Source organism: Telmatherina bonti, assembly GCF_933228915.1.
Source record: "Telmatherina bonti genome assembly, chromosome: 24".
NCBI classification, from domain to species: Eukaryota; Metazoa; Chordata; class Actinopteri; order Atheriniformes; family Telmatherinidae; genus Telmatherina; species Telmatherina bonti.
In genome coordinates this window covers 31,340,178-31,368,105 of record NC_136633.1, presented here as the reverse complement: position 1 = coordinate 31,368,105, position 27,928 = coordinate 31,340,178, and the positions used below count along the sequence as shown (strand labels likewise).

The 27,928-nt window shown below is 49.6% G+C and overlaps 1 protein-coding gene across 2 annotated transcripts; it reads right to left on the bottom strand.

Moving 5' to 3' along the window:
* Nucleotides 1-540: 540 nt before the first annotated feature.
* On the bottom strand, nucleotides 541-27,701 carry xirp2a (xin actin binding repeat containing 2a). Of its 2 annotated transcripts, XM_079264193.1 has the most exons (9): nucleotides 27,542-27,701; nucleotides 21,875-22,020; nucleotides 16,176-16,313; nucleotides 12,179-12,253; nucleotides 12,003-12,063; nucleotides 11,592-11,695; nucleotides 2,053-11,104; nucleotides 765-898; nucleotides 541-679 (listed from the first exon to the last, which is right to left on the bottom strand). In XM_079264193.1, exons 2-8 carry the CDS (start codon nucleotides 21,929-21,931, stop codon nucleotides 786-788), a joined length of 9,600 nt encoding a protein of 3,199 aa, XP_079120319.1. In that variant the 5' UTR covers nucleotides 21,932-22,020; nucleotides 27,542-27,701; the 3' UTR covers nucleotides 541-679; nucleotides 765-785. The 2 variants fall into 2 exon arrangements, with proteins under 2 accessions (XP_079120319.1, XP_079120320.1); XM_079264194.1 differs by lacking the exons at nucleotides 16,176-16,313; nucleotides 21,875-22,020; nucleotides 27,542-27,701 and adding an exon at nucleotides 13,572-13,674.
* Nucleotides 27,702-27,928: the final 227 nt, after the last annotated feature.

The following is a 27,928-nucleotide window of genomic DNA, read 5'->3' as shown; positions in this document are numbered from 1 at the left end:
CTCTACCTCCTCATGTCCATTTTCTTTCACTTCCTCCTCCTTTTCTGGACTTTTCTCTTCCTTCATCTCCTCTGAGTTCTCTCCGCCATCTTCCCTCTGCTGCATCTCCTCGCCTCCATCGTGGTGTTCAGCCTCGGAGCTGCCATCTACTGTGACGCTCGCCGCTTCCTCGGCCATGGTGGTCGTCGGGGCGGCCTGTGGCGCTGCTGGCGTCTCTCCAGGCTCTGTCTCGCTTTCCTGCGGTCCATTTTGTTCTGTGGTCCGTTTGGACGGAGGCGTGCTGAAGTCCTTCTCCTGAGCTGAGCCCTCCCTCGGAGGCCATGATGGCTTCACCACCTTCAGCTCCTCCTCAATCGTGAAGGATTTCTTTGGAGAGTCGACTTGTGGAGGCCACACGACGGAAATCTTACTGGCAGGCTTTTTGTTCTCATCCGATAGTTTTCCGATGTTGTTATCCGGAGCGATCGCTGCACTCTGAGCTGTGGAATATCTGAAATCTGGAACTTTCCTTTCAGGTTTCAGTGACTTCATGGTGGAATTCTGCTGGTTCTTGTTGTTCCAAAGTTCTTTGTGAGGCTTTTGTCCAAATCCCTCGTCGTAATTTCCTTTGGACTGGAAGAGTTGCTTGTAGTGTGGCTTGCAGTACATTCGTCCATGGAGAGAGGCGTAGTTGCCGAGGCTAGTCGGGAGGAAAGAGCAGAAACCATCAACTCACAGAGTTCTGTTAAAAGTCAGAATATTTCTGCTCTGTGGCGAAGCTGCACCTCAGTCTGCCTCTGCAGTGTTCACAGCGAAAGCAGCTTTTGTGGAAGGTTTGTTTGTCCGCCATCAGCGACTCCATCGGGTACACTCTCTTCCGACACACCCGGCACAGCTCGGATTCTGGAACTCGAATTTTCTACAAAAGAGGAGGGAAATTTTCATTCTGGGTAAAATCCTGCAGCGACTAATTCGTCTAATTATTTTAATCACACTCTATAGATTTGGGTTATTGAGTTTCTATCTTAATCCACGAGCATGAATATGAGTCAGTCTGACGACAGACGGCCTTTTAGCCAACATGTTGGACGTTTCAGGTATGTGAGTTAGTTATATCGTATTTATAAGTGCTCATAAACATGTTATACTGACAAAACTATACTTTTAAAGTGCATCAGATTTATAATAAATCGGTTTTTATAAACATAATTTTCATAAATTCAAACAGTTTTAACTATTGCAATAATTCCATTTTTGTCATTTTTACAATGACAATGAAGTCCAAAAGTCTTAACCATGTTTCATACGTTCAAGTTTACTCCTGGAGAAATTCCAATACAGAATTATTGATTATTACATGATTAATAATTATTTCTTTTTTTAAAATTATTAAATTATTTTCGAGAAACATTCCTATTTATTAAACTTAATAAATAGTGTCAATTTATCATTGTTTTAATTATGATAGATTTTTACAAATTGATTTCATTTTAATAAAACAATTTCTATTAAGTTAGTTTAATGTGGTTGTTTACATCTTGTTGAACACATCTTGTTTATTTGTGTTATGACTCAAAACGTCGTCAACATTTACACCATTGGCTGCAGACAGTTCAGCTTTTCCTGCTTTTCCATGTCAGAAAAGGAAAATTCCTGATTAAATAAAAATCCTTTTTATTCCTTTACTGTGAATTTCCCATGAAGTTGTGATGAAATGTCCTGATTAAATCATGTTAGAAGCAGAGAGCAAACAGAAGATTGTAGAGGGGAGGTTTATGCAGATGCTTCCTCTGTAATCACCGTCGGAGTTGCAGTAAACCTTTCCAACGTGACGTGTTTGAAGGACTGAGAGTGAGTTTCACGACGACTTCTCAGGCTCAGGAAAAGTAATTATGCTTCTATTCCTGGACTTGGCTTCGGATGAAACGTTAATGGCAATTAGAAATGACGTTTCAGTGTAAACTTGCAGAATAAAACGAAGTGAGATGTTAAAGCTTCTGGTTTTTTCCACACAAACACAAAGCAGGTTAAACACACCGATGCTGTTTAGCGTCGCCATGCAGGACGGTTTACCCGACACGAAGGTGTCCTGCTGGCGGGTTACGATCCTCTGCTCCGTCACACTGAAACCCAGATTCTGGAATACTCCCTGGCTCTCGGCCCAGGACTGCTGGAAGTTCCTCAGCAGTTCCTCTGTGGAGGCCTCGGGGGGTACGGCGACCGTGGGCACCCTGCCCCTCACCACATCGGCGTAGGACGGAGGGTTACCTCGGCCCACCGAGCTCCCAGAATGCATTTCACGCCTCGTCTCCGTTACGTTCCCGAAGTCGTCGATGCTGCAGAACTGCTCGGTGACCGACGTGGTTTCGGAGTGACTTACCGGTTCTGAACAAACAGATTCGGATTCTCTTCTTTCTATTTGCTCTCTGAGCTCTCGAGCTGCTTGAGAACCGTGCTCCCCTGTCTCGAACACATCTTTTATGGCTTTGACGTTGAAGGTCGGGATTTCCTCTGCCCTTGCAGTCTGGAGTTCGGCCTCGGCATCCTCCGTGTCGCTCCCCAGCCTCTCTGCTATGACAATGGGCTCTTTTCTGGTGTAAATCTTGGGCTGTGGAGACTCAAATCTGTTGACAAGCTTAGACAAATCGACTCTTGGAAGATCCTGTTTCATTAGATCTATGGTCACAGTCTCAGGGGTTTCCTCTGCATCAGGTTCCAAACGCTCAGGGATGTCGATGGGATCCTTCCGGATGTACATCTTGTTCACTTCAGCCCACTGCGCCTCCTCAAAGAACGACTTTTTGTCCTTCACCGTCATCATGGAGTCGACCATCTCTGTGACGTCCACCAGCCCAAGCTCGCCTCTCTCAGCGGGAGTTTCCCCGTCGCCAAACGAGGCTGAGCGCTCTCCTTCAGCGACGAAGGGCTCCGGCATAGCAGGTGGCGGAGTGATCCCACCAGAAAGCTTGGAGGTCGTATCCCTGAGTTTCATCAGCTTTTCAGAGCGGCTCAGGGTTGGAGACGGCGTTGCCCTGCTGAAGGTTGACGTAGACGTGAAAGCTTTACGGGGAGGAGGTGGAGGCGTCCCTACGGACTTGTAGGGCGGAGGGGAAGGAGTCACTCTGAGCGGCGAGTCTACCCTTCTTGATTCAATCATAATAAAAGTCGGCGATGGAGTCCGGATGCTCGTCAACGGGGAGGAAACCCTCTGCTCGGCCACTTGGGTCATCTCTTGAAGGGACTTCTCTTCCACCATCCTCTTCTGGCTGTGGTGAGAGCTAGTGCCAACCTTCGATGGCTTTGCCATGGCGCCACCGAGGAGCTTCTTGTCTGGTTTCGGAGGCACCGGCGGTGGCACCGGCTCGTCCTGCTTCTCTTCTTTCACCTCCTTTTCCACTGCTGCCACCGTTTTCTCCACAAGTGTTAGCTTTGTCTGAACGATGCTCCGCACATGAGCCAGCATCTCTTTCAGCTTCTTCTTGCTTTGCTGTTTTGCGACTTCGCTGAACTTTTTCTTCTGGTCCGAGCCCATAGCCCAGTCCGGAATTCCGTTTATGATCGTCCCGACCGTGTTGGCGTCGATCCTGCCGGGCGAACCCTCCACCTCCTTTACTTGAGCAATCAGCTTGTGCATCACATTACATTTCTCTACATCTGTGACCTCTTGTGTCTCAGCCCCGTCTTTATGCTCCTGTTTTACCAACACTTCCTTCGACTTCCCTGCTTTTATCTGCGCTTTATTTACCGCCGTTGCTTGTAGCTTAATTTGCTGCTGCACCAAGCCCTCGGTCACGACAACCTCCTTGTGTCTCTGGATGTGCTCTGCCTTCACGCTCTGCTGAGTCTGAGAGACAGACACAAGGTTTTGTCCTTGACGCGCTGATGAAGACGTTATCTTCGCCACCTTAGGCACTGAAGCAGTAACCAATGGCGACGACTTTTCTTCTGTCTTTCCTTTCTCCACCTCAGCTCCTTGCACCTGATTTTTCACCTGTTTTATTTTCATTTCTGTTTTCATTTCAGTTCTAGTTGAATCCATCTGGCTGCTTTCCAAATTCATCTTTGATTCACTTCTTTGTGTTTGGCTTTTCATCGTCTCCTTTTGGCCCAAACCGTCCAGCGGCTCCTCTCTCTTCTTCGTTGGCGTTTTAAACGTTTTCACTTTGAAACTTGGACTTACTTTAGGAATTTTCGTAGGCTGAGAGGCGCTCGTTTTCCCCTCCTGTGTCGGAGGCACATTAATATTCTTCACACCATCACTTGTCAATGTGACCGCAGACTGGCTTAGAAGATTTCCATTTTCCCGGACAGCAACAGAGGCGATGCTGGATTTCTGAACAAACTGCTGCCGCTCCGAGGAAGGCCCCGCGCTGGAAGAGGAGGCCTCAGAAGCAGTCTGACTCGTGGCATCAGTTGAGACCATTTGCTTGCTGGGGAGCTTGTTTTTATCTAAAGGCTTGTTTGAAGATGCAGGAGCTGGTTTTTTATTTGTTCCTGAGATTGAGGGCTTGCTGAGAGGGATCTGGGACGGGGTTTTCTGGGCAGGGGAGTCTTGAGTCGACATTCCCTCTTTGCTCTTTGCTTTTGTCGCCTCTGTGGCCGCTTCGCTCTGGAAACGTTCAGCTGCTGAGACCTCCCCGCTGCCTGCAGAGGATCGGGTACCAGCTGGTGGTGAAGGGGGGGTGGAGACCTTACTCTTGTCCTCTTCCTCTTTCTCCAGCTTCTGCTGGCGGTATCTTTCCTCTGCAAGCATGAGAGGGGTTTTAAACTTGCGAGCATTCGGTCTGGCCTTCGGGGCGGGAGTCGGATCTGGAGGTGGAGGCAGCTTGATGGGAGGCACAAACACTTTCTTGGTGGGCTGAGGGCTCGGTTCTGCTTTTACAGCCGGTCGTGTTGTCTGAGACGCTGCTTCTGTTTCAGCTTGTTGGCTTGTTTCTTGCTTGACCTTCTGAACTTTGTTTTCCTCTTTGTGGACCGGAGACCGGGTTGTTTCTGCAGCGGGGGGCAGCTGAGGGGGAGGCGGGGGAGAAGTCAGCTGGTTTTTTTGCCATTTGGGTTTGACTTGAACAGGCTTCTGCGGCTGTGGCGGTTTGGGAACTTTAAATAAAGGTTTGCCGAAAGGCTTCTTCGCAGGAGGAGTCTGAGGCATTGCATTCAGCTCTTGCTGTGACGGAGGTGGAGGGAGAAAATCTAGTCTGCCTGCAGAGGTTGGAGGTGGAGGAGGGGGAGGAGGTGGGAAGAAATCCGTCTCAGACTTTAGGCACTCCATGGGTGGTGGGGGTGGCGGAGGAGGCAGGTCGCTGTCCTGCCTCGTGATGGAAGGCCTGGATGTGGGCGAAGTTGGGCTTTCTGCTACGGGGGACGGCGGTGGAGGGAGGGAGAGGTCAGACTCAGAGGGCGGGGGAGGGAAGTGAATCTGTGGATTTGGCTTTTTAACTGGACTCTTCACTCTCATGTCAAGGCCTCTGTGATCAGCATTAATGTTTCTGATGCTGGGCCCGTGCACGAGAGCCTTGGTTTCCGTTCGGCCGGTTTGATCCGTCGCAGTTTGGTTTTCTTTATGCACGGTGCTTTTCTCCGTCACCGTCGTCTGCACCTGTTTGGTTGTCTTCGTCTGGCCGATTTGCTTGCTGGAAACACTGCTCTGCGGCGCGCTCTGCGGCGCGCTCTGCGGCGCGCTTTGCGGCGCGCTTTGCGGCGCGTTCTGCGGCGCGCTCTGCGGCGCGCTCTGCGGCGCGTTCTGCGGCGCGTTCTGCGGCGCGCTCTGCGGCGCGCTCTGCGGCGCGCTCTGCGGCGCGCTCTGCGGCGCGTTCTGCGGCGCGCTCTGCACCTCTTCCATCACAGTCACGTCGGCCACTTTCGCCGCCGTCTGATCATTACTGGCCTTTTGTTTGCTCTTCATCGCCGCCGTCTTCGGGGCTTGGGTTTTCTGCGGGGGCAGCGCTTTCTGCTCTGGCAGGCTCTTCCGATGAGCGGCCCTGGCAGGATTGTCTGTTTTGACTACAGCGACGGAGTGGCCCTCCTGGGTTATTACCTGCGTTTTCAGTGATTTGCTTTCATGCTGCCTCTGTGTGTGCTTGTGTGACTCACTGCTCTGAGAGATGTTTTTCACAGCGACTGCTACACTCTTAGCCTCGTGTAAGCATTCATGCTCCACTTGCTTTACGCTTGATGGGTTTTTCACAGACACTTTTGCTTTCTTAGAAGGATGCATGCGCTTCTTGCTCGAATACTGTTTTCTTTGCATGAGACACTTTATCGCCCCTTGAACATCGCCTTTGACTACCTCTTCTTTCTCCAGCTGCGTGGCCTCCTGCCCTTCATAAAGGGATTTTATGGACGTCCTCACGTCTCCTTCTATGCTCCCTCTGCGCTGCGTTCTTGGCGAGGTTCCAGGCTCCAGTAAAAGCTGAATGGTGCCTTTAACGTTCCCCTGTTCGCTCACCTGGTGCTGGTAAATCTTCTTCTCACTGGACGCCTCCTGCAAACTCTGCAAGGCAGTGTGGATGTCTCCTCTGACGATCTCCTCTTTCTCCACCTCTTTCACAGCTTGTGTGGCCTCCTCCAGGGACTTCAGGGTTCCTTTGATATCACCTGCCACTAAATCCTCAACAGTTACTTCTGTTTTAGTGGACGCAGATTTCTCAAGCGACTCAAGAGCCCCTCTTATGTCTCCCCTGATTATTTCAGGCTTTTCCATCTCCTTGGCTTGATGCTGGGCCTCCTCCAGAGACTTCAGGGTCGTGGATATATCTCCCTTTACCACCTCCTCTTTCTCTAGGATCACTCTCTGGTTGATGGCTTGAGTCAGGGAATCGAGGGCGGCGTTGAGGTCTCCTTTAACGATGTCCTTTTTCTCCAGGTTTCTGTAGGAAACAGCCGGCTCTGTCATGAACACCTGAACGATGCTGCAGACGTCTCCTGGAACAATGTCGTCCTCTGCAACGGTGCGACCGATCTGCGGCTGGTTCTTCTTCAGCAACAGTTTCGTCTCTTCGATGTCGCCGCCAATGATGCGCTCCTTCTGCACTTCTTCCTGGCTTTCATCAGACTCGGACTGGAGCTGCTTCAGGTAATCCAACGCTCCAGACTCGATGCACGTCGTGTAGAAACTCACATTACCCCTTTCTACGTCTCCGATTCTAATCTTTTTCGACTCCTCTTCTCCTGAGTTGGACAGAAGACGCTGAAGAGTTTTGCTGACGTTCCCTTGAATGATGTCCTCCTTCGCCATGCTGGCGCTTTCCCCTTTGTTCAACAGAGAATAAATAGTCATCCTCACATCTCCCTTCTCGTCTTCCTGAATCAGGATGCCCCGCTTGGAGGAGCCTTCTGTCTTCAGAAGCTTGTTCATGGCCTCCTGAATGTCCCCACGTACGATGGCCTCCTTCTCCACATTGACCCCCCTTCCCTGCCTGAACAGCTGCTTCACCGTGGTGTCGATGTTGCCCCGCTCCTCGCTGTCGATGGTGATGGCTTTTCCAGTAGTCTCCTGGCGGTTCAGGAGGTTCATCATAATGTTGCTCAAGTCTCCTCTGATGATCTCCTCTTTCTGGATCTGTGGGGCGTCCTGGTTCATAAGTTTATACTTTGCCATTCGCACATCACCAATTTCATCTGCTTCAATGAGGATGCCCTGCGAATCCACCATTTTCTGGCTGTAAAGTTCCTCAAGTGTCTCTTTGATGCTTTTACCGATGATCTCCGTTTTCTCTATGTTGCTCTCGTTGAATTCGTGAAACGGCGTGGTTTCAAACAGCCACGTCGTCGTCTTGACGTCGGCCTGCGGGATCGTTTCCTTTGTCACGATGAGCTCCCTGCCGTCGGCCTCGTTGATGCTGTCGAGAGGATGCTTCTCAAACAGCCACACAGACTGCTTGACATCTCCTTCCATGACCTCCTCCTTTGTCACCCTCTCCATGCCATCGTACGCCCCGCCGTCCCCGCGGATCTCATCGATAGTGCGGGTTTCAAACATCCATGTGGCAGATCTGACGTCGCCTTTTTGGATTTCGCTCACGCTCACCGTTCTGATGTACTTTTGACTCATTTCATCGGTCTCGAACCGCTGTTTGTTCGTCTTCACGTCACCGCCTCGGACGTCGGCAACCGTCTTCGACCTTACCTTCATGTCCTCGGCGATTTCATCCAGAGGCTGCGTCTCAAACCTCCACCTGGCAGAGCTGACGTCTCCTTTGTTAATCCCTTCTTCAGTCACAGCTTTAATAACGTAGACCTCCTCTGATTCTCTGATAGAATCCAGAGGCTTTGTCTCAAACAGCCATCGGGCCCCCACCACGTCCCCTCGGACGACTTCTTCTTTAGTAACGGTTGTGACCTCGTGGTAATGCCCCTCCTTGTCACGGATCGCATACAACGGCTGAGTTTCAAACATCATGGTGTAATTTTTCACGTCTCCCTTCTCTGTGTCGAGTCTAAAGACGCTGGTCAGTTTCGATCTATCTGTCTCAGAGGACTCCTCTTTGATTTGGTCCAAAGAGTACGTCTCGAAAATGAAGCGGCCCTTGTCAACATCACCCCCCTGAACATCGGTCACCGTGCGAGTTTCCCTCCCCGTCTTGCTTTCGTCGTGGATGGCGTCGATTGGCTGGTTCTCAAACATCCAGGTGCAGTTGACCACGTTTCCCTTCTGGATGTCCTCAACCTGCTGTGTCTTCAGCCTCTGCATCGTTTCCTCCGAGGTAGAGCTCATGATGTCGGAGGAGCGGTTTTCGAAGTTATACTTCATCCTGGATACGTCGCCCGACTGGATGTCGATTTCAGTGACCCTGGTGAAAGAGCCGCGGTCCTCCTCCGTGATGTTCTCCAGGTTCTCGGTTTCAAAAAGGAAACGAGCCAGGCGCACGTCTTTGCCATGAATGTCCTCCTGCTTTACTGTGCAGGTTTTCAGAATGGTCTCCGTCTCTGAATGATCACGAATGTTGTCCAGCATTTGGGTCTCAAAAAGCCAAGTGCAGGTTTTCACGTCACCTTTTTGCACTTCTTCTGAACTGGCCTTGCTCTTTTCTTCCTTTTCATACAGGACGTCCATCGGCTGAGTTTCAAACAGCCACCGACACGTTTTCACATCTCCTTTCTCAATTTCAATGCCTTCCTTAGGTTCTCGTAGCTCCTCCTCGATGTCGCTGAAACATTTAATGGCGTGGAGTGGTTGAGTTTCAAACAGCCACTTGGCCGTCTTCACGTCACCTGACTCGATCTCTTCTTTGGAGATGCCTTTGATGAGCTGGAACTTATTGATGCTGTCGTCAAACTCGTCAATGGGACGCGTTTCAAACATCCACCTGCAGCTGCGAACGTCTCCTTTCACAATCTCCTCCCGCCGAACAGTCCTCACCTCGTGGAAATGCCCAGAGCTGTCCTGCATGGCATACATCGGGGTAGATTCAAAGAGCACCCTGTTGAACTGGACCGAGCCACTTGTCACGCCTTCGACGTGGATTTTCTGTGTTCCTTCGCATTTACTCAAATCCATGCTCTCAAACCTTTCCTTATAGTTGGTCACATCTCCTTTGTCGAGAGCTTCGATATGCACCGTTCTTGTCATCTCCTTCTTCTCCTCCCGTATGTTCTCCAGTGGCTGGCTTTCGAAGACCCACCTCTGATGCCTCACGTCGCCTTTCTCTTCTTGCGACGTGACCATTTTCTTAAGTTTCCCCACTTCAAGCAGCTCTTTCAGATTTTCTGTTGGCCCCGTTTCAAAAAGATGTTTGGCTGATCGAACATCTCCTCCTACGATGTCGTCTGGAAGCAAAGGTCGAGCGTTGGCGTTGTCTTTCAGCGTATCCATGGGCTGAGTTTCGAAAACAAGACAGTGCTTCTTCACATCAGCTCCGACTATTTCTTCCCTCAGCTGTCTGGAAGTCTCCCATTCCTCATCCTTGATGGTGTCAAGCGTCTTTGTCTCAAAAAGCCATCGTCCTTTGTTGACACCACCCTGAACGTTGTCTTCCATGGAGATGCCGCATATTAACTTTACCCTGGTGGGGTCTTTGTTGATCATATCCAGAGGTTGGGTTTCAAACATCCAGCGAGATGACTTCACGTCTCCCTTTGCGGTTTCTTCCCTGCGGATGGTGGTGATTTCTAACATCTCCCCTGAATCTCCCCTGATCACGCACATAGGCAATGTCTCAAACATACGGGTGGTTGTCTTTACATCGCCCTTAATCTCCTCCAGCTCCGACTTCAGACTCAGGAAGTGACTTTCCTCGATGGTTTCTGTTTTACCCAAGGAGTCCAGATGTTGAGTCTCAAACAGATACCTGGCCGTTTTTACGTCCCCACCAGTGATGTCTTTGGCGACTACAACATCACTTTCTTGTTCGTCTTCTTGATAGATCTTATTCAAACAATCGAGAGGCTGAGTTTCGAAAAGCCAGGTAGCGGTTCGGACGTCTCCTCTTGCGAGATCACTGCTTTTCTGCGACTGCTCGGTGGTTTCTGTCGTCTCTGTCCCAAGAGCATCCATGGGCTGAGTCTCAAACATCCACGCCGTGTATCTGACATCCTTGCCAGCGATGATTTCTTGCTGGCCGATGTTCCTCTCCTCGTTGCCATTTGGGGAAGCATCTTTGATTGTGTCCAGTGGCTTGTTCTCGAACATCCAGCGCATCGATTGCACCTCGCCTTTGAGTATCTCGTCCCACTCCACGTATTCCCCGTCGCTGCTTGAACACTCCCCAGAGTCGCTGCCCTCATGTTCGAACATGTAGCATGCCTGCTGGACTTCGCCTACTATGTCCTTCCTTTCCAACGCCGTCTTTTGTTCCTTGGTGAGTTGACTCATGAAGTCTTCCTCGAGGTTCTTGCGCACTTCTGGGTGAATGTGCTTGTAAAGGCGCTTCAGCTCGGCCAAACTCTTGTGCTTGAAGTACTGTTCCTTATCTATGTTGAGCTTCCGGGAGGATTGCACCTGAGCCTGGGCAGACATGCCGTGTTGAGCCATTTCTTCTGGCAAGTTGGTCGGCGGAGGGGGAAAATATTCTGCTGCCTCGTGAGCCATGGATGAGGCAGCTACTGTCTTGGAAGAACCATGACTTGCCATAACTTTGGAGGACTGGTTTACCGGTGCCCATTGAAACTGGTTCAGATCCACATCAGCCTTTGGTTTGAATGTGAGTTTAGTGATCGAGTGAAGGAAAGGAGAAGGATGACAGAGATCATAAGACTAGTGACATTAAAGAACAGAAAAGGACAGCTTTAAAGTTGAGAGTAAGAAACACAGACATAACGTGTGAGCTTTAGGTAATTATGCTGCTCAGTTGAATCTCTTTCAGATAAAAATCCCCAGTTTGACTGAGAATGCATAAAAAAGTCACATCTCCAAGCTGAACTAGTTTTCATCATTCAAGTATTCATTGAACTGTAGACGGAAATCCAGCTCTTTGGTCGGGAAGAGTTTTCCTTTTAGCACGTTAAAATGGAAAAATTTCTAACTTTGGCTTTTTAAAACGATGACGTCCAATTTATTTTCCATCAGCTCGCGGCGTGCTCGGCTCCTTTTTGATGAATTTCATGTTGTGGCTGATAACTCAGAGGGGAAAAAAGCCAACCTGTCATCTACTGAGACAATCAGACAGCATCGTTACCTTAATTTCTTTGGCTGGTGCGGCTTCTTCTATGGTTTTTTCATACTGCTGCTTCAAAGCCTGCGTGGAAACCTTCGGCAGGTCCTCTCCTCCGACAAGCATAACTGAATTAGACAGAAGAAGAAGTCTGCCTCATTAGATCATTGGAGCTAAGGAAGCTCGGGGGAATTGGAAAGAGAAATAAATCATTTAGTTAAAAACCTGAGTAGTTTTCATTTTCCAAAACCATGCAGCAGCGATCGCCCAATTTCTACTTTCCAATACTTTACCTTCCTGATTAGATTTTCTCCTTTGCTGAATATAAAAATCATCTGCACTCAACCTCATGCCTTCTTCTGCTAGCCGTGGGAACAATCATTAATAAACAGGACCGTGATAAAAACGTGCAAATGGCAGCCTGAACAGAATAACCTGTTTGGTTGTAATGGTTCCTCGCCACGCTGCTATGCTGGACTCTTTGATCGTGGATCACCTGTGAGATGATGGCAGGAAATCGTTAGATGGTTTTAGTACGAGGCCCGTTTCAGGAACGTATGAAATAATCACAACGATGTTTGTGATGCCGCCATACATCTGGTGAAAAGTACCTCTTGTTGAGACAGGGTCGCTGCCGGCAGGATCTCTCTGCTTCTCACCGTCACCTCCGTGGAGCTCGACATCTCCTGTCAGAAATGTGGACATGCTGAATGTCTGTCACACAAATCCCTTCTACCCTGCATAGAAACGTCTGCAGACGCAACGCAACACAGCTTTTATCGCCTTCTGGCTGCCAGCTGGAAGAAACAGCAGGAGGGTAAGTCATTTTCACGTTGGAGAGAAGCCAAATAAACCTCCCTCTGTGGAAAGTTTCTGGGAGAAAATGCCTTCTTTCATTTCCTCCTCTGGGATTCATGCAACAGGACATAGATGGCCGACACATTCCAGGACATCAACACGATGTAGAGCAGTCTGGATTTCACCTGAGAAACAGCCTTCATCAGGATTCATCAAACACCAACGTTTTCTCTAACAAAGCGAGATGGAGTCGGCCCTCCATGAATCCCTTCTGCTTCTCCGCCTGAACGGAGGAACATGCATGGGGGGGATGGAGCCATGAGATCCGGCTCCGGTCCCGGCCTGCTGCTCACCTGTTCTGGCATTTTCCTCACGCACCAGATGACAGATTCACAGAGACGAGCCAAGTTCAAGGTGCCCTCTTTGATTTGACCTCGGACGCAGCGGCCAAGTCTTTCCAGAAAGCACGACTGCAGAATGTAAATGAGTCAGCGTTTCATCTTCCTGCTTCCCGGAGCTGAAAACCAGATGCAGCGAACAGGTCGGAGCCGAACGGATGATTCCTGCATGCAGCTGCCGCCTGATGCAACGTGGAGGAGGTGTGAAAACATGTTGGTCTGCTTGTCTGAAGGTGCCTGTCCATCACGCCAGAACTCCACAAAAACTAAATGTGAGAGGAAAAAGCTGCAGATGGAAACATCTAAGGTTTTAGAAATCACTGAAACGTTTTTATGCTCCCAGTGGGAGCGTCTTCTGACGTTTAGATCAAGGAATAAACAGCAGAAGTGTGATGGAAACACATTGAGGTGTCCCTGGACATGATGTGGTCACGTGACTGGTTCTCTTCAGGTAAAGATGGCGCGGTGTGGAACCAACATGTGGTCCGACCGGATTCCACTTAGAAAAGGAAACGAGGGAGAAAAAAAAATGCAGTAAATTCTCCTCAACAAGTAGAAAACCTGAAATAAGACGACGTGGCAACGTCAGCCGGAACTCGTAGACGCAACCCGAGGCTTATGGACGAAACAGTGTTCAGTGGAAACACCGTCTGTCCAGACGTACAAATATCGCTTTTATTTCACAGAACAGAGTCATGGAAACTTCAATGGCTGCCGGGTTCTGCTGTGGCGCCGAGCCGCCGGCGCTGTGGGCCAGAACCTACAGAACCACTTCTGATACTACGGCTGGGGAAGGCCAGGTACGTACGTCAGGCTCAGACTAGTCCAGATCCCCCTGGTCCAGACTCCCCATGTGGTCCGACCGATCCAGATCCCCCTGGTCCAGACTCCCCATGTGGTCCGACCGATCCAGATCCCCCTGGTCCAGACTCCCCATGTGGTCCGACCGATCCAGATCCCCCTGGTCCAGACTCCCCATGTGGTCTGACCGGTCCAGACTCCCCATGTGGTCCGACCGGTCCAGACTCTCCATCTGGTCTGACCGGTCCAGACTCTCCATGTGGTCCGACCGGTCCAGACTCCCCATGTGGTCCGACCGGTCCAGACTCTCCATGTGGTCCGACCGGTCCAGACTCCCCATGTGGTCCGACCGGTCCAGGCTCCCCATGTGGTCCGACCGGTCCAGACTCCCCATGTGGTCCGACCGGTCCAGACTCCCCATGTGGTCCGACCGGTCCAGACTCTCCATCTGGTCTGACCGGTCCAGATTCCATCTGGTCTGACCGGTCCAGATTCCATCTGGTCCGACCGGTCCAGACTCCCCATGTGGTCTGACCGGTCTAGACTCCCCATGTGGTCCGACCGGTCCAGACTCTCCATCTGGTCTGACCGGTCCAGACTCCCCATGTGGTCCGACCGGTCCAGACTCTCCATGTGGTCCGACCGGTCCAGACTCCCCATGTGGTCTGACCGGTCTAGACTCCCCATGTGGTCCGACCGGTCCAGACTCTCCATCTGGTCTGACCGGTCCAGACTCCCCATGTGGTCCGACCGGTCCAGACTCCCCATGTGGTCCGACCGGTCCAGACTCCCCATGTGGTCCGACCGGTCCAGACTCCCCATGTGGTCCGACCGGTCCAGACTCTCCATCTGGTCCGACCGGTCCAGACTCCCCATGTGGTCTGACCGGTCTAGACTCCCCATGTGGTCCGACCGGTCCAGACTCTCCATCTGGTCTGACCGGTCCAGACTCCCCATGTGGTCCGACCGGTCCAGACTCTCCATGTGGTCCGACCGGTCCAGACTCTCCATCTGGTCCGACCGGTCCAGACTCCCCATGTGGTCTGACCGGTCTAGACTCCCCATGTGGTCCGACCGGTCCAGACTCTCCATCTGGTCTGACCGGTCCAGACTCCCCATGTGGTCCGACCGGTCCAGACTCCCCATGTGGTCCGACCGGTCCAGACTCCCCATGTGGTCCGACCGGTCCAGACTCCCCATGTGGTCTGACCGGTCCAGACTCTCCATCTGGTCCGACCGGTCCAGACTCCCCATGTGGTCCAACCGGTCCAGACTCCCCATGTGGTCCAACCGGTCCAGACTCTCCATGTGGTCCAACCGGTCCAGACTCTCCATGTGGTCCAACCGGTCCAGACTCTCCATGTCCCCATGTGGTCCAACCGGTCCAGACTCCCCATGTGGTCCAACCGGTCCAGACTCTCCATGTGGTCCGACCGGTCCAGACTCCCCATGTGGTCCGACCGGTCCAGACTCCCCATGTGGTCCGACCGGTCCAGACTCCCCATGTGGTCCGACCGGTCCAGACTCCCCATGTGGTCCGACCGGTCCAGACTCCCCATGTGGTCTGACCGGTCCAGATTCCCCATGTGGTCCAACCGGTCCAGACTCCCCATGTGGTCCAACCGGTCCAGACTCCCCATGTGGTCCGACCGGTCCAGACTCTCCATGTGGTCCGACCGGTCCAGACTCTCCATGTGGTCCGACCGGTCCAGACTCCCCATGTGGTCCGACCGGTCCAGACTCCCCATGTGGTCCGACCGGTCCAGACTCTCCATGTGGTCCGACCGGTCCAGACTCCCCATGTGGTCCGACCGGTCCAGACTCCCCATGTGGTCCGACCGGTCCAGACTCCCCATGTGGTCCGACCGGTCCAGACTCCCCATGTGGTCCGACCGGTCCAGATTCCCCATGTGGTCCGACCGGTGCAGACTCCCCATGTGGTCCGACCGGTCCAGACTCCCCATGTGGTCCGACCGGTCCAGACTCCCCATGTGGTCCGACCGGTCCAGACTCCCCATGTGGTCCAACCGGTCCAGACTCCCCATGTGGTCCAACCGGTCCAGACTCTCCATGTGGTCCAACCGGTCCAGACTCTCCATGTGGTCCAACCGGTCCAGACTCTCCATGTGGTCCAACCGGTCCAGACTCCCCATGTGGTCCAACCGGTCCAGACTCCCCATGTGGTCCAACCGGTCCAGACTCCCCATGTGGTCCAACCGGTCCAGACTCTCCATGTGGTCCAACCGGTCCAGACTCCCCATGTGGTCCAACCGGTCCAGACTCCCCATGTGGTCCAACCGGTCCAGACTCTCCATGTGGTCCAACCGGTCCAGACTCCCCATGTGGTCCAACCGGTCCAGACTCCCCATGTGGTCCAACCGGTCCAGACTCTCCATGTGGTCCAACCGGTCCAGACTCCCCATGTGGTCCAACCGGTCCAGACTCCCCATGTGGTCCAACCGGTCCAGACTCTCCATGTGGTCCGACCGGTCCAGATTCCCCATGTGGTCCAACCGGTCCAGGTTTTTGCTGTTCCAGACGGACAGAGCTGGACTGGAAAGAAAAAGGAAATTCCTGGAAAGAAGAAGCGAAGTGTTGGGATCCGTCTCACCTGGACTGTTCTCTTCTGGACGTGGACCTGGGTGATGCTGGACTGAGAGGATGACGAGGCCAACTCCCGGCTCTCAAACTGCCTCTTGACGCTGGCCAGACCACCAGGCAGTGAGAAGGCCTCCGACTCATCCATCACCTATCGGAGGAGCAGGGAAACCAGGATTTATTCACCGTACACCGATTAGAGACGGAACACTCCGTCTGCCAGCAGCTTCATGGGATTTAGGACGACTCATCTCCAGAGAACTCATCTCTGTCTTCACTGTTTGTTCTGATTTACTCATATTTGTTTCACAGACGTGAAGCTCCATAATGTTTCCTGAGAGCTCAGAAGCCTTGCTGTTGGGAAGAATATGAACATGACAAAACACGCATGACAATAATACCCGCACAGGAAGGCGTTTGCTACTTTTTACCTTTAAAGCAACATAATCATGAAACATTGGAAAGAAAATGAAGATGTCTATTATTTATATTAAATCTAATATAATTATTTATTTCAAGGTTATAATGATAAAATAAATACATTAAAACAATAAGTTTATAATAGTAATACAATAATAATCAATGGTCCATGTCTAGTCATGTATCATTTATTTCAAATACAGTTGTAGATTATTTATACTTAACATAAATATGGTTTTATATATATATATATATATATATATATATATATATATATATATATATATATATATATATATATATATATATATATACACATTTATATATATATATATATATATATACATATACACATATATATATATATATATATATATATATATATATATATATATATACATATACACATATATATATATACATATATATATATATATATATGTATATATATATATATATATATTGAAAAAGAAACGGCCATATTCTGGAGGTATTGTATTTTCACCATATACTGTTGCATAAGAACGCCGTTAATCCGTGTTATATTTAGGATAACCATTCTTTGCTAAAAAGCTGAATGTTACTGATCTGGCAACGTAGCAGGACACGTTGCCTGGCAACGCTTTGTTTGGGGGGGGGGGTGGATTCTCTGCTGAGTGCGGCTCTAGTTGCATTAACAGTGACTATCACCGCCCTACGACGACGTTCTCTAGCTTTATTTATTAAATAAAACCATGCCATATCTCTACTGCACCGCCATCATTCAGACTGGCCGGAAGGATCAGTCTTCCTCTCCTTTCTGCTGCATTTGCCGCTCGCTGCAGACAAGCGGCAGAGGTGGCAGGAGCGTTTTGGGAGTCAGACATAAAAGTGGCAGTTTGGTGACCAGCGTTGAGTGTTTGGTCTGGTTCGGTTCGTTTGGTCTGAACACACTGTTAGTGTAAGCAAGGTGTTTGCTGAGTGAGCTAGGTGTAAACTAGCTGTAAGGTGAGCTAGCTGTAGGCTTGATAAGCTAGGTGTAAGCTAGTACAAGTACATTATCAATATGTATGGGACAGTGTTTGGTAATCGTGGTCCTCAGGGCCCACTGCCCCGCAGGTGTTATAGGTAGCCCTACTTTAACACACCGGACTCAAATCAACGGCTTATTATCAGGGCAGGGGGCCCTGAGGACCAGTGTTGGGAAACACTGGAACGGGAGACCCTGGCAGCACCTGCTTGTTGCTTTTCATTAGCTAGATGTCTGAATACTCGCCGATGTGGAAGCACTGAGCAGATACCTGGGCTGTACTTCCCTCCTGCACCTGTAAATGTTAGTTGTAGAAACCACACCAATATTTCCGCTAGTTTTCAGACCAATCTGGTCAAAACCTTTTCAGTTCTGGTATTTGTAGAATAATACTGAAACAGCAATGAAATACACACAGATTTATTCAGGTTAATGAACATAAACACTTCTCATCTACGATGTACTGGCGACCTGTCCAAGGTGTCCCATGTCTTTCGCCTGCCGGCTGCCAGGGTAACCTCCAGCTACCCCGCAACCCTTGGTCGGATTGGGCGGTTTCAGATAACAAATGAATAAAACAGTTCTCATTTCCTTCTTCTGACTTGTAAATTTGAATGGTTTATTCCTTAAAATGAGGAAAACGTAGAAGTCTTTCCTGTTCTGCAGTTGAAATGATCTCTAATGCTTTCACTGTAGACGTTTGCATTATACAGCTGTAAAATAGTTTTAGATTAGAATGTTTTCATGCATATAAATAGGAAATTTCTGCAAACTTTATACAAACAGCTTGTTATAACCAGACTTTATTGGTTCAGGTTGAACATCTTAAAAGATGAAGTTATTAGAGGAGATGCTGTATGATCAGCTAAACCATGTCCATCGTTCCAACGCCACCTTGTCGTTTAAACGGCAGCTGCTGAAGGTTGGAAGCATAAACTAGCACAGAGACCGACTGGATAACCTCCACCATCCACACACACTCGTATGCAGAACACACACACACATTCGCATTCCATGCTCGGTGTCCAGTACATGAGGCTTGACAGCGAGGATCAGCAGAGGTTGCAGCAGTAATCACTGGAGTGGACTTCTCCCCGAGCTCTGCTGAGGGAGGAAGACGGGCCGAAACTTCAAGAAAAGAAAGGATTTAATCTGACTGATGCTTTTGTTAAAGGGTGATTACGTCAAACAGACACGATAAGAACTGAGAGAGGCTTCTGGTGCAGCTGTGTGTAGCGCTGAACGTGTCAAACATGGTGCTTTGTGGATGGTGGGGAAGGTGTGTTGCAGGAAAAACAGCCATTTTGCATGAGGAAAAGATTTCTGTTTGGAAAGAAGTGGGCTGATGTTTATGGCCTTGGCTGACAAACTGCTCTGACAACTGAGTTCTGATCTTTAAAAACTACTTGCTGGTTCTTCAGCGGAGGGTTTTCAGTTTCATTTTCTTATTTTCTGCTTTTTATTTGACTGGTTCAGATAAAAGAGGAAAAAGCCCGGTGACGGTCTTGGAGCACGGTCTCTACTGATGCCAAAGGTGTCTATCAGAAAAGCCCGGTGACGGTCTTGGAGCAGGGTCTCTACTGATGCCAAAGGTGTCTATCAGAAAAGCCCGGTGACGGTCTTGAAGCACGGTCTCTACTGATGCCAAAGGTGTCTGTCGGAAAAGCCCGGTGACGGTCTTGGAGCACGGTCTCTACTGATGCCAAAGGTGTCTATCGGAAAAGCCCGGTGACGGTCTTGGAGCACGGTCTCTACTGATGCCAAAGGTGTCCATCGGAAAAGCCCGGTGACGGTCTTGGAGCACGGTCTCTACTGATGCCAAAGGTGTCCATCGGAAAAGCCCGGTGACGGTCTTGGAGCACGGTCTCTACTGATGCCAAAGGTGTCTATCAGAAAAGCCCGGTGACGGTCTTGGAGCACGGTCTCTACTGATGCCAAAGGTGTCCATCGGAAAAGCCCGGTGACGGTCTTGGAGCACGGTCTCTACTGATGCCAAAGGTGTCCATCGGAAAAGCCCGGTGACGGTCTTGGAGCACGGTCTCTACTGATGCCAAAGGTGTCCATCGGAAAAGCCCGGTGACGGTCTTGGAGCACGGTCTCTACTGATGCCAAAGGTGTCTATCAGAAAAGCCCGGTGACGGTCTTGGAGCACGGTCTCTACTGATGCCAAAGGTGTCTATCAGAAAAGCCCGGTGACGGTCTTGGAGCACGGTCTCTACTGATGCCAAAGGTGTCCATCGGAAAAGCCCGGTGACGGTCTTGGAGCACGGTCTCTACTGATGCCAAAGGTGTCTATCAGAAAAGCCCGGTGACGGTCTTGGAGCACGGTCTCTACTGATGCCAAAGGTGTCCATCGGAAAAGCCCGGTGACGGGCAAACAGCTGATCTCAGCAGTGGAAACTCCCAGAGGAAAAGTTTCTTAGGTAGAGATGGCACATGAAACATCACCCAGGAGGATTTTATTTCCTCGTTTCTGTGAACGTGAGGAGTTTTACTGATCAAGATCTTCATCCTGAAGTCCTGCAGGGGTTCCTGAGTTTACTGTGATGCTGTTGGGCGGAGCTCCATGCTGTTGGCTTTGTTTTTCCTTCCAAACAATAATCTTCATCACTTCTTCTTCTTCTGCTTTTATTGTGGTCTGCAGACGTCACTTTCTGATTGGTTGCTGGACAGTGCAGTTGCAAGCCAACCCAAACCTCTAGCATCCAGCCGGACCACGGTTCGTTTCTTTGGTCCAGTTGGTGTTCATACTCCGGCAAATGGATCGTACGATCCCTGGAAGTGGACCAAATGCAACCTTAGAGTCACAACCACAGACTGTATAGAAAGATGGGCGGATCCTTCGTGACATCACCTGTTCATTGGCTGAGCTGCCGGTAGCTAAGAGCTAACTGACCTAACCCATAGCTAATGGAAGCTAACCAACTGTTAGCCGTCTAAAGGCTGCAGTTGTGCTACACTCGGCATTCAAAATCTAATTTGAATACCTGTAAGATAAAAGGACACACCCCAAATTACATCACTATTTTATATTTAACAACTTTGATATGAAATTATCTCTATGTTTATTTCTGCTGTAAACATGTCTATTTCTGCTGTAAACATGTTTATTCCTGCTGTAAACATGTTTATTTCTGCTGTAAACATGTTTATTTCTGCTGTAAACGTGTTTATTCCTGCTGTAAACGTGTTTATTTCTGCTGTAAACATGTTTATTCCTGCTGTAAACGTGTTTATTTCTGCTGTAAACATGTTTATTTCTGCTGTAAACGTGTTTATTCCTGCTGTAAACGTGTTTATTCCTGCTGTGAAGTTGGTCTTTTTAACATGGGAGTCTATGAGGATTTGCTGTTTTGCAGCCTCTAGTGGATGAAGGGGGAACTGCAGTTTTATGTATCACTGTTGCTGCTTGGTACAAACTCATCATGAAAAGCCGTTTGTTCGTCCAACTGGAGGTTTTCCATTTGGTTTTTCCATTTGGCATGTGGAACACGCATGTGTTGCGGGTGGGAGGAAGCCAGAGAACCAGGAGACAACCCACGCATACTCGAGGAGAACATGCTAACTCCACACAGAAAGACCACTGAACAACCCCCCCACCTGAGGCTCGAACCAGCAACCTTCTTTCTGTGACCGCTACGCCACCATGCCGGCTTTTGATTGGTCCACGTTTTATATGTATTTATTTTATTATAGTGCTGTTTTTTACAGGAAAAATGTATTTTTTGTTGTTGTAACTGTTTCTGTGCAGCGAAATGAATCCTAAACTCTGAAAAAGGTTCAAAATCTGAGTACTCAACGCTTCTTCTTCTGCATATCAATCTGTTTTTCTCATTTTTAAAATCTTTTGATTTATATTCTAAATTACACGTCTGAATTAGGCATGAAGGAATTAGCAGATAAATACTATAAGATATATACTTCATATGAAACCTAATTATAGTTAAAAAGACGTTTCCTTTCTTTTCCAGGCCTGATGCAGGACCACAACTGAAAGAAAAAAGAAATAAACTGAATAAAAAACAAATTCAGATTAATTACAAATATTTTGGTTTAAGAATAACTAAAAGTTTTTATTTAAAATGTTCAGTGTGTTGTGGACCGACGATTAACCCTCGACGTGACGCTGACCATCAGGCCAGGGTCCTGCAGAGGTCGCTGCCTCCATCCTTGCCGTCTGCCGCCATGGCGACAGTCTGCCGTCTGCCGTCTGCCGCCATGGCGACAGTATGCCGTCTGCCGCCATGGTGACAGTCTACATGCACGTGGACGTATTGTCTTACCGCAGCAGAGGACACGCTGCTGTCTTTATTGGACGTGGTGGCCTCGTACATGGCCATCCTCTCCCTCACCGACACCGGCTCAGCCTCGGGGTCCTCGGGCCTCGGGGTCCTCTCCTCAGAGACGGCTGTCCTCGTGCTGCCTGCAGCTGAACACACAAACATCAGGAGTCATGGAGGCAGCGGAGGGAAGCTGGAAGGTTGGTGTCCTCAGGAGATCTGCTGATATTTCCCTCCTTCAGTTAAAGCTGCCTCTAATAGCTGGACTTGTGGGACAGTTTTGTAGAAAAAGCTTCTAATATCACAGTGCAGAAAGCCTGAATCAATGCAACAGATTTCCTTTTGTTCCATTAGCTGTCTGAAACAGAACAATCAGTAAAATACAACAAGCCAGAAAACTGAACGTGTCGGCGTTGCGTTTAAGGAGCTCCAACGCCGTCAGTCATGAAGAACTACTCCCCGTTTCTTCATATTCTGAAGCATATCCCGGCGGATAGCCAATTAGATAAAAAAGATTGATTTTACGTTTGATTTTTCTGAGCTACAAAGCATCGTTAGGCAGCACAGAAGGCTCTGTTCAGCCTCAGCGTACGCCCACGCCGGACCTTTTAGCCCCCGGCGTGTTTTCTCTTCCCGGGTAACAGCGCTGTGGGATGAAAGAGCAGGCTAAACAGAAAATATTCACCTTCATTATGTGCTCATGCTTTCACCTTCTGACATTTTCAAGTCCTCCTACTTCTTGTTTTCTGAGATTCTCCAACAGGTGAGTAAAACTTTGGAAAAGCTGCGCCTTTGCAGAGGATGCGAGCTGAAAACTGTGACATGGCACTGAGATGAAGACCAACGCAGGTAGCAACCGTCCGGGAAGGTCCTCGGCTGCCCTGCAGATGTTTCCAGCTGCAAGCTGTTCCACACGTTTCATGGGAATCAGGTGCGATGGGACGGGGATGTGAGGGATCGATTCATCATGATGCAACACGTGCCGATTCAATTACAATATGTAAATGTTTTACATGTATTTATTTTATTATAGTGCTGTTTTTTACAGGAAAAATGTATTTTTTGTTGTTGTAACTGTTTCTGTGCAGCGAAATGAATCCTAAACTCTGAAAAAGGTTCAAAATCCGAGTACTCAACGCTTCTTCTTCTGCATATCAATCTGTTTTTCTCATTTTTAAAATCTTTTGATTTATATTCTAAATTACACGTCTGAATTAGGCATGAAGGAATTAGCAGATAAATACTATAAGATATATACTTCATATGAAACCTAATTATAGTTAAAAAGACGTTTCCTTTCTTTTCCAGGCCTGATGCAGGACCACAACTGGACTGGACTGCACATCCAGACAGGAAACATTGGAACCTGCAGGACTTTAATCGAGTTGATTTTAAGATCCTTTTATTGGTTTTTCTGAAGGGTCTTGGTTTTGAGTATTTATCTAATCCAGAACCAAGAACCATGAGCTGGAACATCCTTCCTGAATACATTCGGAATCACTGGAAATGTTCAAGCTCCACCTCTGAAGTGGCAGGTCCCAGAGAGGGACCAGGCCCTCAGGGACCTGGCAGAAAGACATGGATGATGCAGTCCTGTGATGTAACCTGGTGCTTGTGCATGAAGAGCTCTTCAAACTACTAAAAGAATCCTAAATGTTACTCTGAAATAATCCGGAAGATGCACCATGACTGGAGCCACATGCAAGTGAAAACTATGCCTGGAAGCAGCATTTTAACAACTGGCATTCTGAGGAAGATTTTGTTTGTTGCAATAATCCAATCATGACAAGCATAAATAACGATTCCCTGTTCAGGACTGGGCATAATGGGGCTCAGCGTGGCAAATTTCTCAGGTAATGAGAAGAGAGAAGAACCAGACTGCACATTAACGTCCAACATCAAACCAATGGTTATGCCGAGGTTCCTAACAGTTGATTTTACCAAAGAACCAAGAGCTCAAAGTGTCTCCTCTACCCCACACATGAAGTTTCCTGCTGCAAAGATAATTATTTTAGTTTTGTCTTGATTTCATTAAAGAAAACTCCCTGGAATAATCTGTATAGTCACATACAGCTGAACATCATCTGCATAGAAGGGACTCTCGATGCCATTAAATCTCTAGAAGGTAATGTTGCTCAGAGACAAGTTCCTCTGGGTGAAGTGTTTCCTCATCCTGATAGTAGTCTATACATTCTGTAATCATGAACAATAAGAAATATAGTTAGACCCCTCAGTTTACTGTAAATCTGTAAAAACTCTGACCAATCCAAACGTTCGGATGTTCGGAGGAGCCGATGCATTGCGAGGAGACAGGACAAGGGAGGGGCGAAGATAATGGGATGGGCCAATATTGGGGAGAAGCCAGTATATGGAAGGGGTCAAGACAGGGGGAGGAGCCAGGACAGGGTCACGCTGGCTCCCCAACATTACCTACCCCAGCTTTAAAGGGAGACAGAATGGGTCTAAACACGGAGTAAGTACAACAGGATCAGCAGAAACCCCAAAACAGAACCTTGAAGTGGCCCAAAATGGAGCTACAATAAAGAGCGTGTCAGGTTGGAATGAAAAGAACCAGTCCAACCAGATCCTGATGGACCCTTCCACTCCAGCGCCTTGAGCAGAATGAGATGGCCAAACGTTGCGTTTAATACACGTCCCAACACTTGCATATCCAAACGGAAGAGTATCTAAACACATCGATGTTGTTTTCCTGTTGGAATAAAAGAGGAAAAGAACGTTTGGGTTTATTTTTATTTCAGATGCTGACTATGTTTTTTATTTAGCAGGGTTTAAATTAGCCATGGTGGAAACCCTCCCACCAGGACCAGAAGGGTTAGGGTTAGCCATGGTGGAAACCCTCCCACCAGGACCAGAAGGGTTAGGGTTAGCCATGGTGGAAACCCTCCCACCAGCACCAGAAGGGTTAGGGTTAGCCATGGTGGAAACCCTCCCACCAGGACCAGAAGGGTTAGGGTTAGCCATGGTGGAAACCCTCCCACCAGCACCAGAAGGGTTAGGGTTAGCCATGGTGGAAACCCTCCCACCAGGACCAGAAGGGTTAGGGTTAGCCATGGTGGAAACCCTCCCACCAGGACCAGAAGGGTTAGGGTTAGCCATGGTGGAAACCCTCCCACCAGGACCAGAAGGGTTAGGGTTAGCCATGGTGGAAACCCTCCCACCAGCACCAGAAGGGTTAGGGTTAGCCATGGTGGAAACCCTCCCACCAGGACCAGAAGGGTTAGGGTTAGCCATGGTGGAAACCCTCCCACCAGGACCAGAAGGGTTAGGGTTAGCCATGGTGGAAACCCTCCCACCAGCACCAGAAGGGTTAGGGTTAGCCATGGTGGAAACCCTCCCACCAGGACCAGAAGGGTTAGGGTTAGCCATGGTAGAAACCCTCCCACCAGCACCAGAAGGGTTAGGGTTAGCCATGGTGGAAACCCTCCCACCAGCACCAGAAGGGTTAGGGTTAGCCATGGTGGAAACCCTCCCACCAGGACCAGAAGGGTTAGGGTTAGCCATGGTGGAAACCCTCCCACCAGCACCAGAAGGGTTAGGGTTAGCCATGGTGGAAACCCTCCCACCAGCACCAGAAGGGTTAGGGTTAGCCATGGTGGAAACCCTCCCACCAGCACCAGAAGGGTTAGGGTTAGCCATGGTGGAAACCCTCCCACCAGCACCAGAAGGGTTAGGGTTAGCCATGGTGGAAACCCTCCCACCAGCACCAGAAGGGTTAGGGTTAGCCATGGTGGAAACCCTCCCACCAGGACCAGAAGGGTTAGGGTTAGCCATGGTGGAAACCCTCCCACCAGCACCAGAAGGGTTAGGGTTAGCCATGGTGGAAACCCTCCCACCAGCACCAGAAGGGTTAGGGTTAGCCATGGTGGAAACCCTCCCACCAGCACCAGAAGGGTTAGGGTTAGCCATGGTGGAAACCCTCCCACCAGGACCAGAAGGGTTAGGGTTAGCCATGGTGGAAACCCTCCCACCAGCACCAGAAGGGTTAGGGTTAGCCATGGTGGAAACCCTCCCACCAGCACCAGAAGGGTTAGGGTTAGCCATGGTGGAAACCCTCCCACCAGCACCAGAAGGGTTAGGGTTAGCCATGGTGGAAACCCTCCCACCAGCACCAGAAGGGTTAGGGTTAGCCATGGTGGAAACCCTCCCACCAGCACCAGAAGGGTTAGGGTTAGCCATGGTGGAAACCCTCCCACCAGCACCAGAAGGGTTAGGGTTAGCCATGGTGGAAACCCTCCCACCAGGACCAGAAGGGTTAGGGTTAGCCATGGTGGAAACCCTCCCACCAGGACCAGAAGGGTTAGGGTTAGCCATGGTGGAAACCCTCCCACCAGGACCAGAACCTGTTGAAATGCTAGCGGCTGCAGCTAACAGTTACCAACGCATCGTCCGTCCACATGATGGCGAGACCAGCCTTCATTCACACGCCATGTGACCATCTTCTCACCCCCCCCCCCCCCCCCCCCCCCCCCCCCCCACTTTTAGCTTTCCGTTACATACGGCATGCTAGCAGCAACCCACTCGGAGAGATGGAGGGGGGTTGGAGGCTGTCTGTGGTGCTCCAGACTATAAATATGGGTCAGAAATCCAACTCCGGAGGTCGTTCTGGTCTCAGTAGCAGTCCGATGAGACGAGGATAATGCCCTGTTTATCACCCAGGATAAGTGTTAGCGTCATGTTGTCGGTGGGGGGGTTCATGGCTAGGTGGGACAAAAACAGCCCCCCCCTAGCGCTGCATATACAAGCTGCCATAGTGCAGAGTTGAAGTCAGCAGGATGCTGACTGGAGGAAAAAATAAACCCAGTCTTTTTATAACGCTGCGTGTCCGTCTGCAGCGTCATGTTCCCTCGTAACGGGGGCGGTGGGGGGGGGGGGGCTTCATGGAGCTGCAGGAGGGGGGTCTGAAAGAGAGTTTACTCTCCAAGCTACAGCTCATTAGTTCAGGAAGCAGCGGAAGCTTAATTAGCATTAATGCTAACGTTCAGACACGTCTTATTGTCCCGGAATAATCAGGATGAAAATAACGAGGCGAAAACTTTGTTTACTGGAGATGAAAAGAAAACAAACAACTTCCATCTGACTTTTCCTCCGTCACATTGTCCATGTGTTTATTATTTATGAGTTATTATGGATATTTGTCCTATTTTTATTATTTACTTATTTCTTCGATAGAGGCAAAAACATTTCTTTTATCATTTATTTCTTTGTATATTTTGATTTTAGAAACAGTTTATTTAAATATTTCATTTCAAAAAGAAAAATGCCGCTCTCGCCGCCGCTCTCGCCGCCGCTCTCTGCTCTCAACAGAAGCAACATTTCCTCTGCACGACTTCCTGGGTGGAGCTTCGGGCTGGCAGGTGTGAAAGTTGAGCCCAAAGCAGTGGCGCTAATAGAAATGTCGGCAGCGCCTTCTTCCTCGCCAACGAACTGAAACAGGGACTGTAGTTAAGGTGTCAGATCTCCCAGCTGTTCAAACAACGAGCGGATCGCCACGCAGCACTTCCTGCTGCCGCCAGCACTTTGTCGGCCCGGCTTCCAGAGCCGCCAGTGGTGTCTGGTGAAGGAACCAGTCCAGCAGGAGCAACAGCACCACACATTCCCACACAGCCGGAACACACACCTCCACGTGCTGGAGAAGGACCGCATACGTACCGTCTGCACGCCTCCTTCGTCAGATCCAGTGATAATACACTCCAGAGGAGTGGCCGGTTCCACAAACCAACAAGGTCCAGTCACCACAGAAAGCCAAGCGTAGCAGGCGGCGAGGCCTGGAGACCAGCTCCAGCAGCAAACTGAGGCCGTCCGACACCAGTTGCTTTTATTTCAGAGGGGGCTCCAGGGGCTGTTTTTAGCCTCACGTCCAGAGGAACATTCCCCCCGCCTTATGTCACACACACACGCACATACACACATGTCCCTCAGCATGGAGCGGTGGAAAGACACACACACCCCACAAAGTTGGCAAATGTGACTGGGGACAGGGAAGTCTGTGCTTCCCTGCTTAGGCTGCTGCCCCCGCGACCCGATCCCGGATAAGAT

Coding starts and splice junctions, on each gene's coding strand:
- xirp2a (XM_079264193.1), bottom strand. CDS start 21,931: ATGGCCATGTACGAGGCCACCACGTCCAATAAAGACAGCAGCGTGTCC. Junction 11,105..11,591: donor CACCAGCCAAAGAAATTAAG/GTAACGATGCTG, acceptor TTCAAACCAAAG/GCTGATGTGGATCTGAACCA. Junction 899..2,052: donor GCAGGACACCTTCGTGTCGG/GTAAACCGTCCT, acceptor CCTCTTTTGTAG/AAAATTCGAGTTCCAGAATC.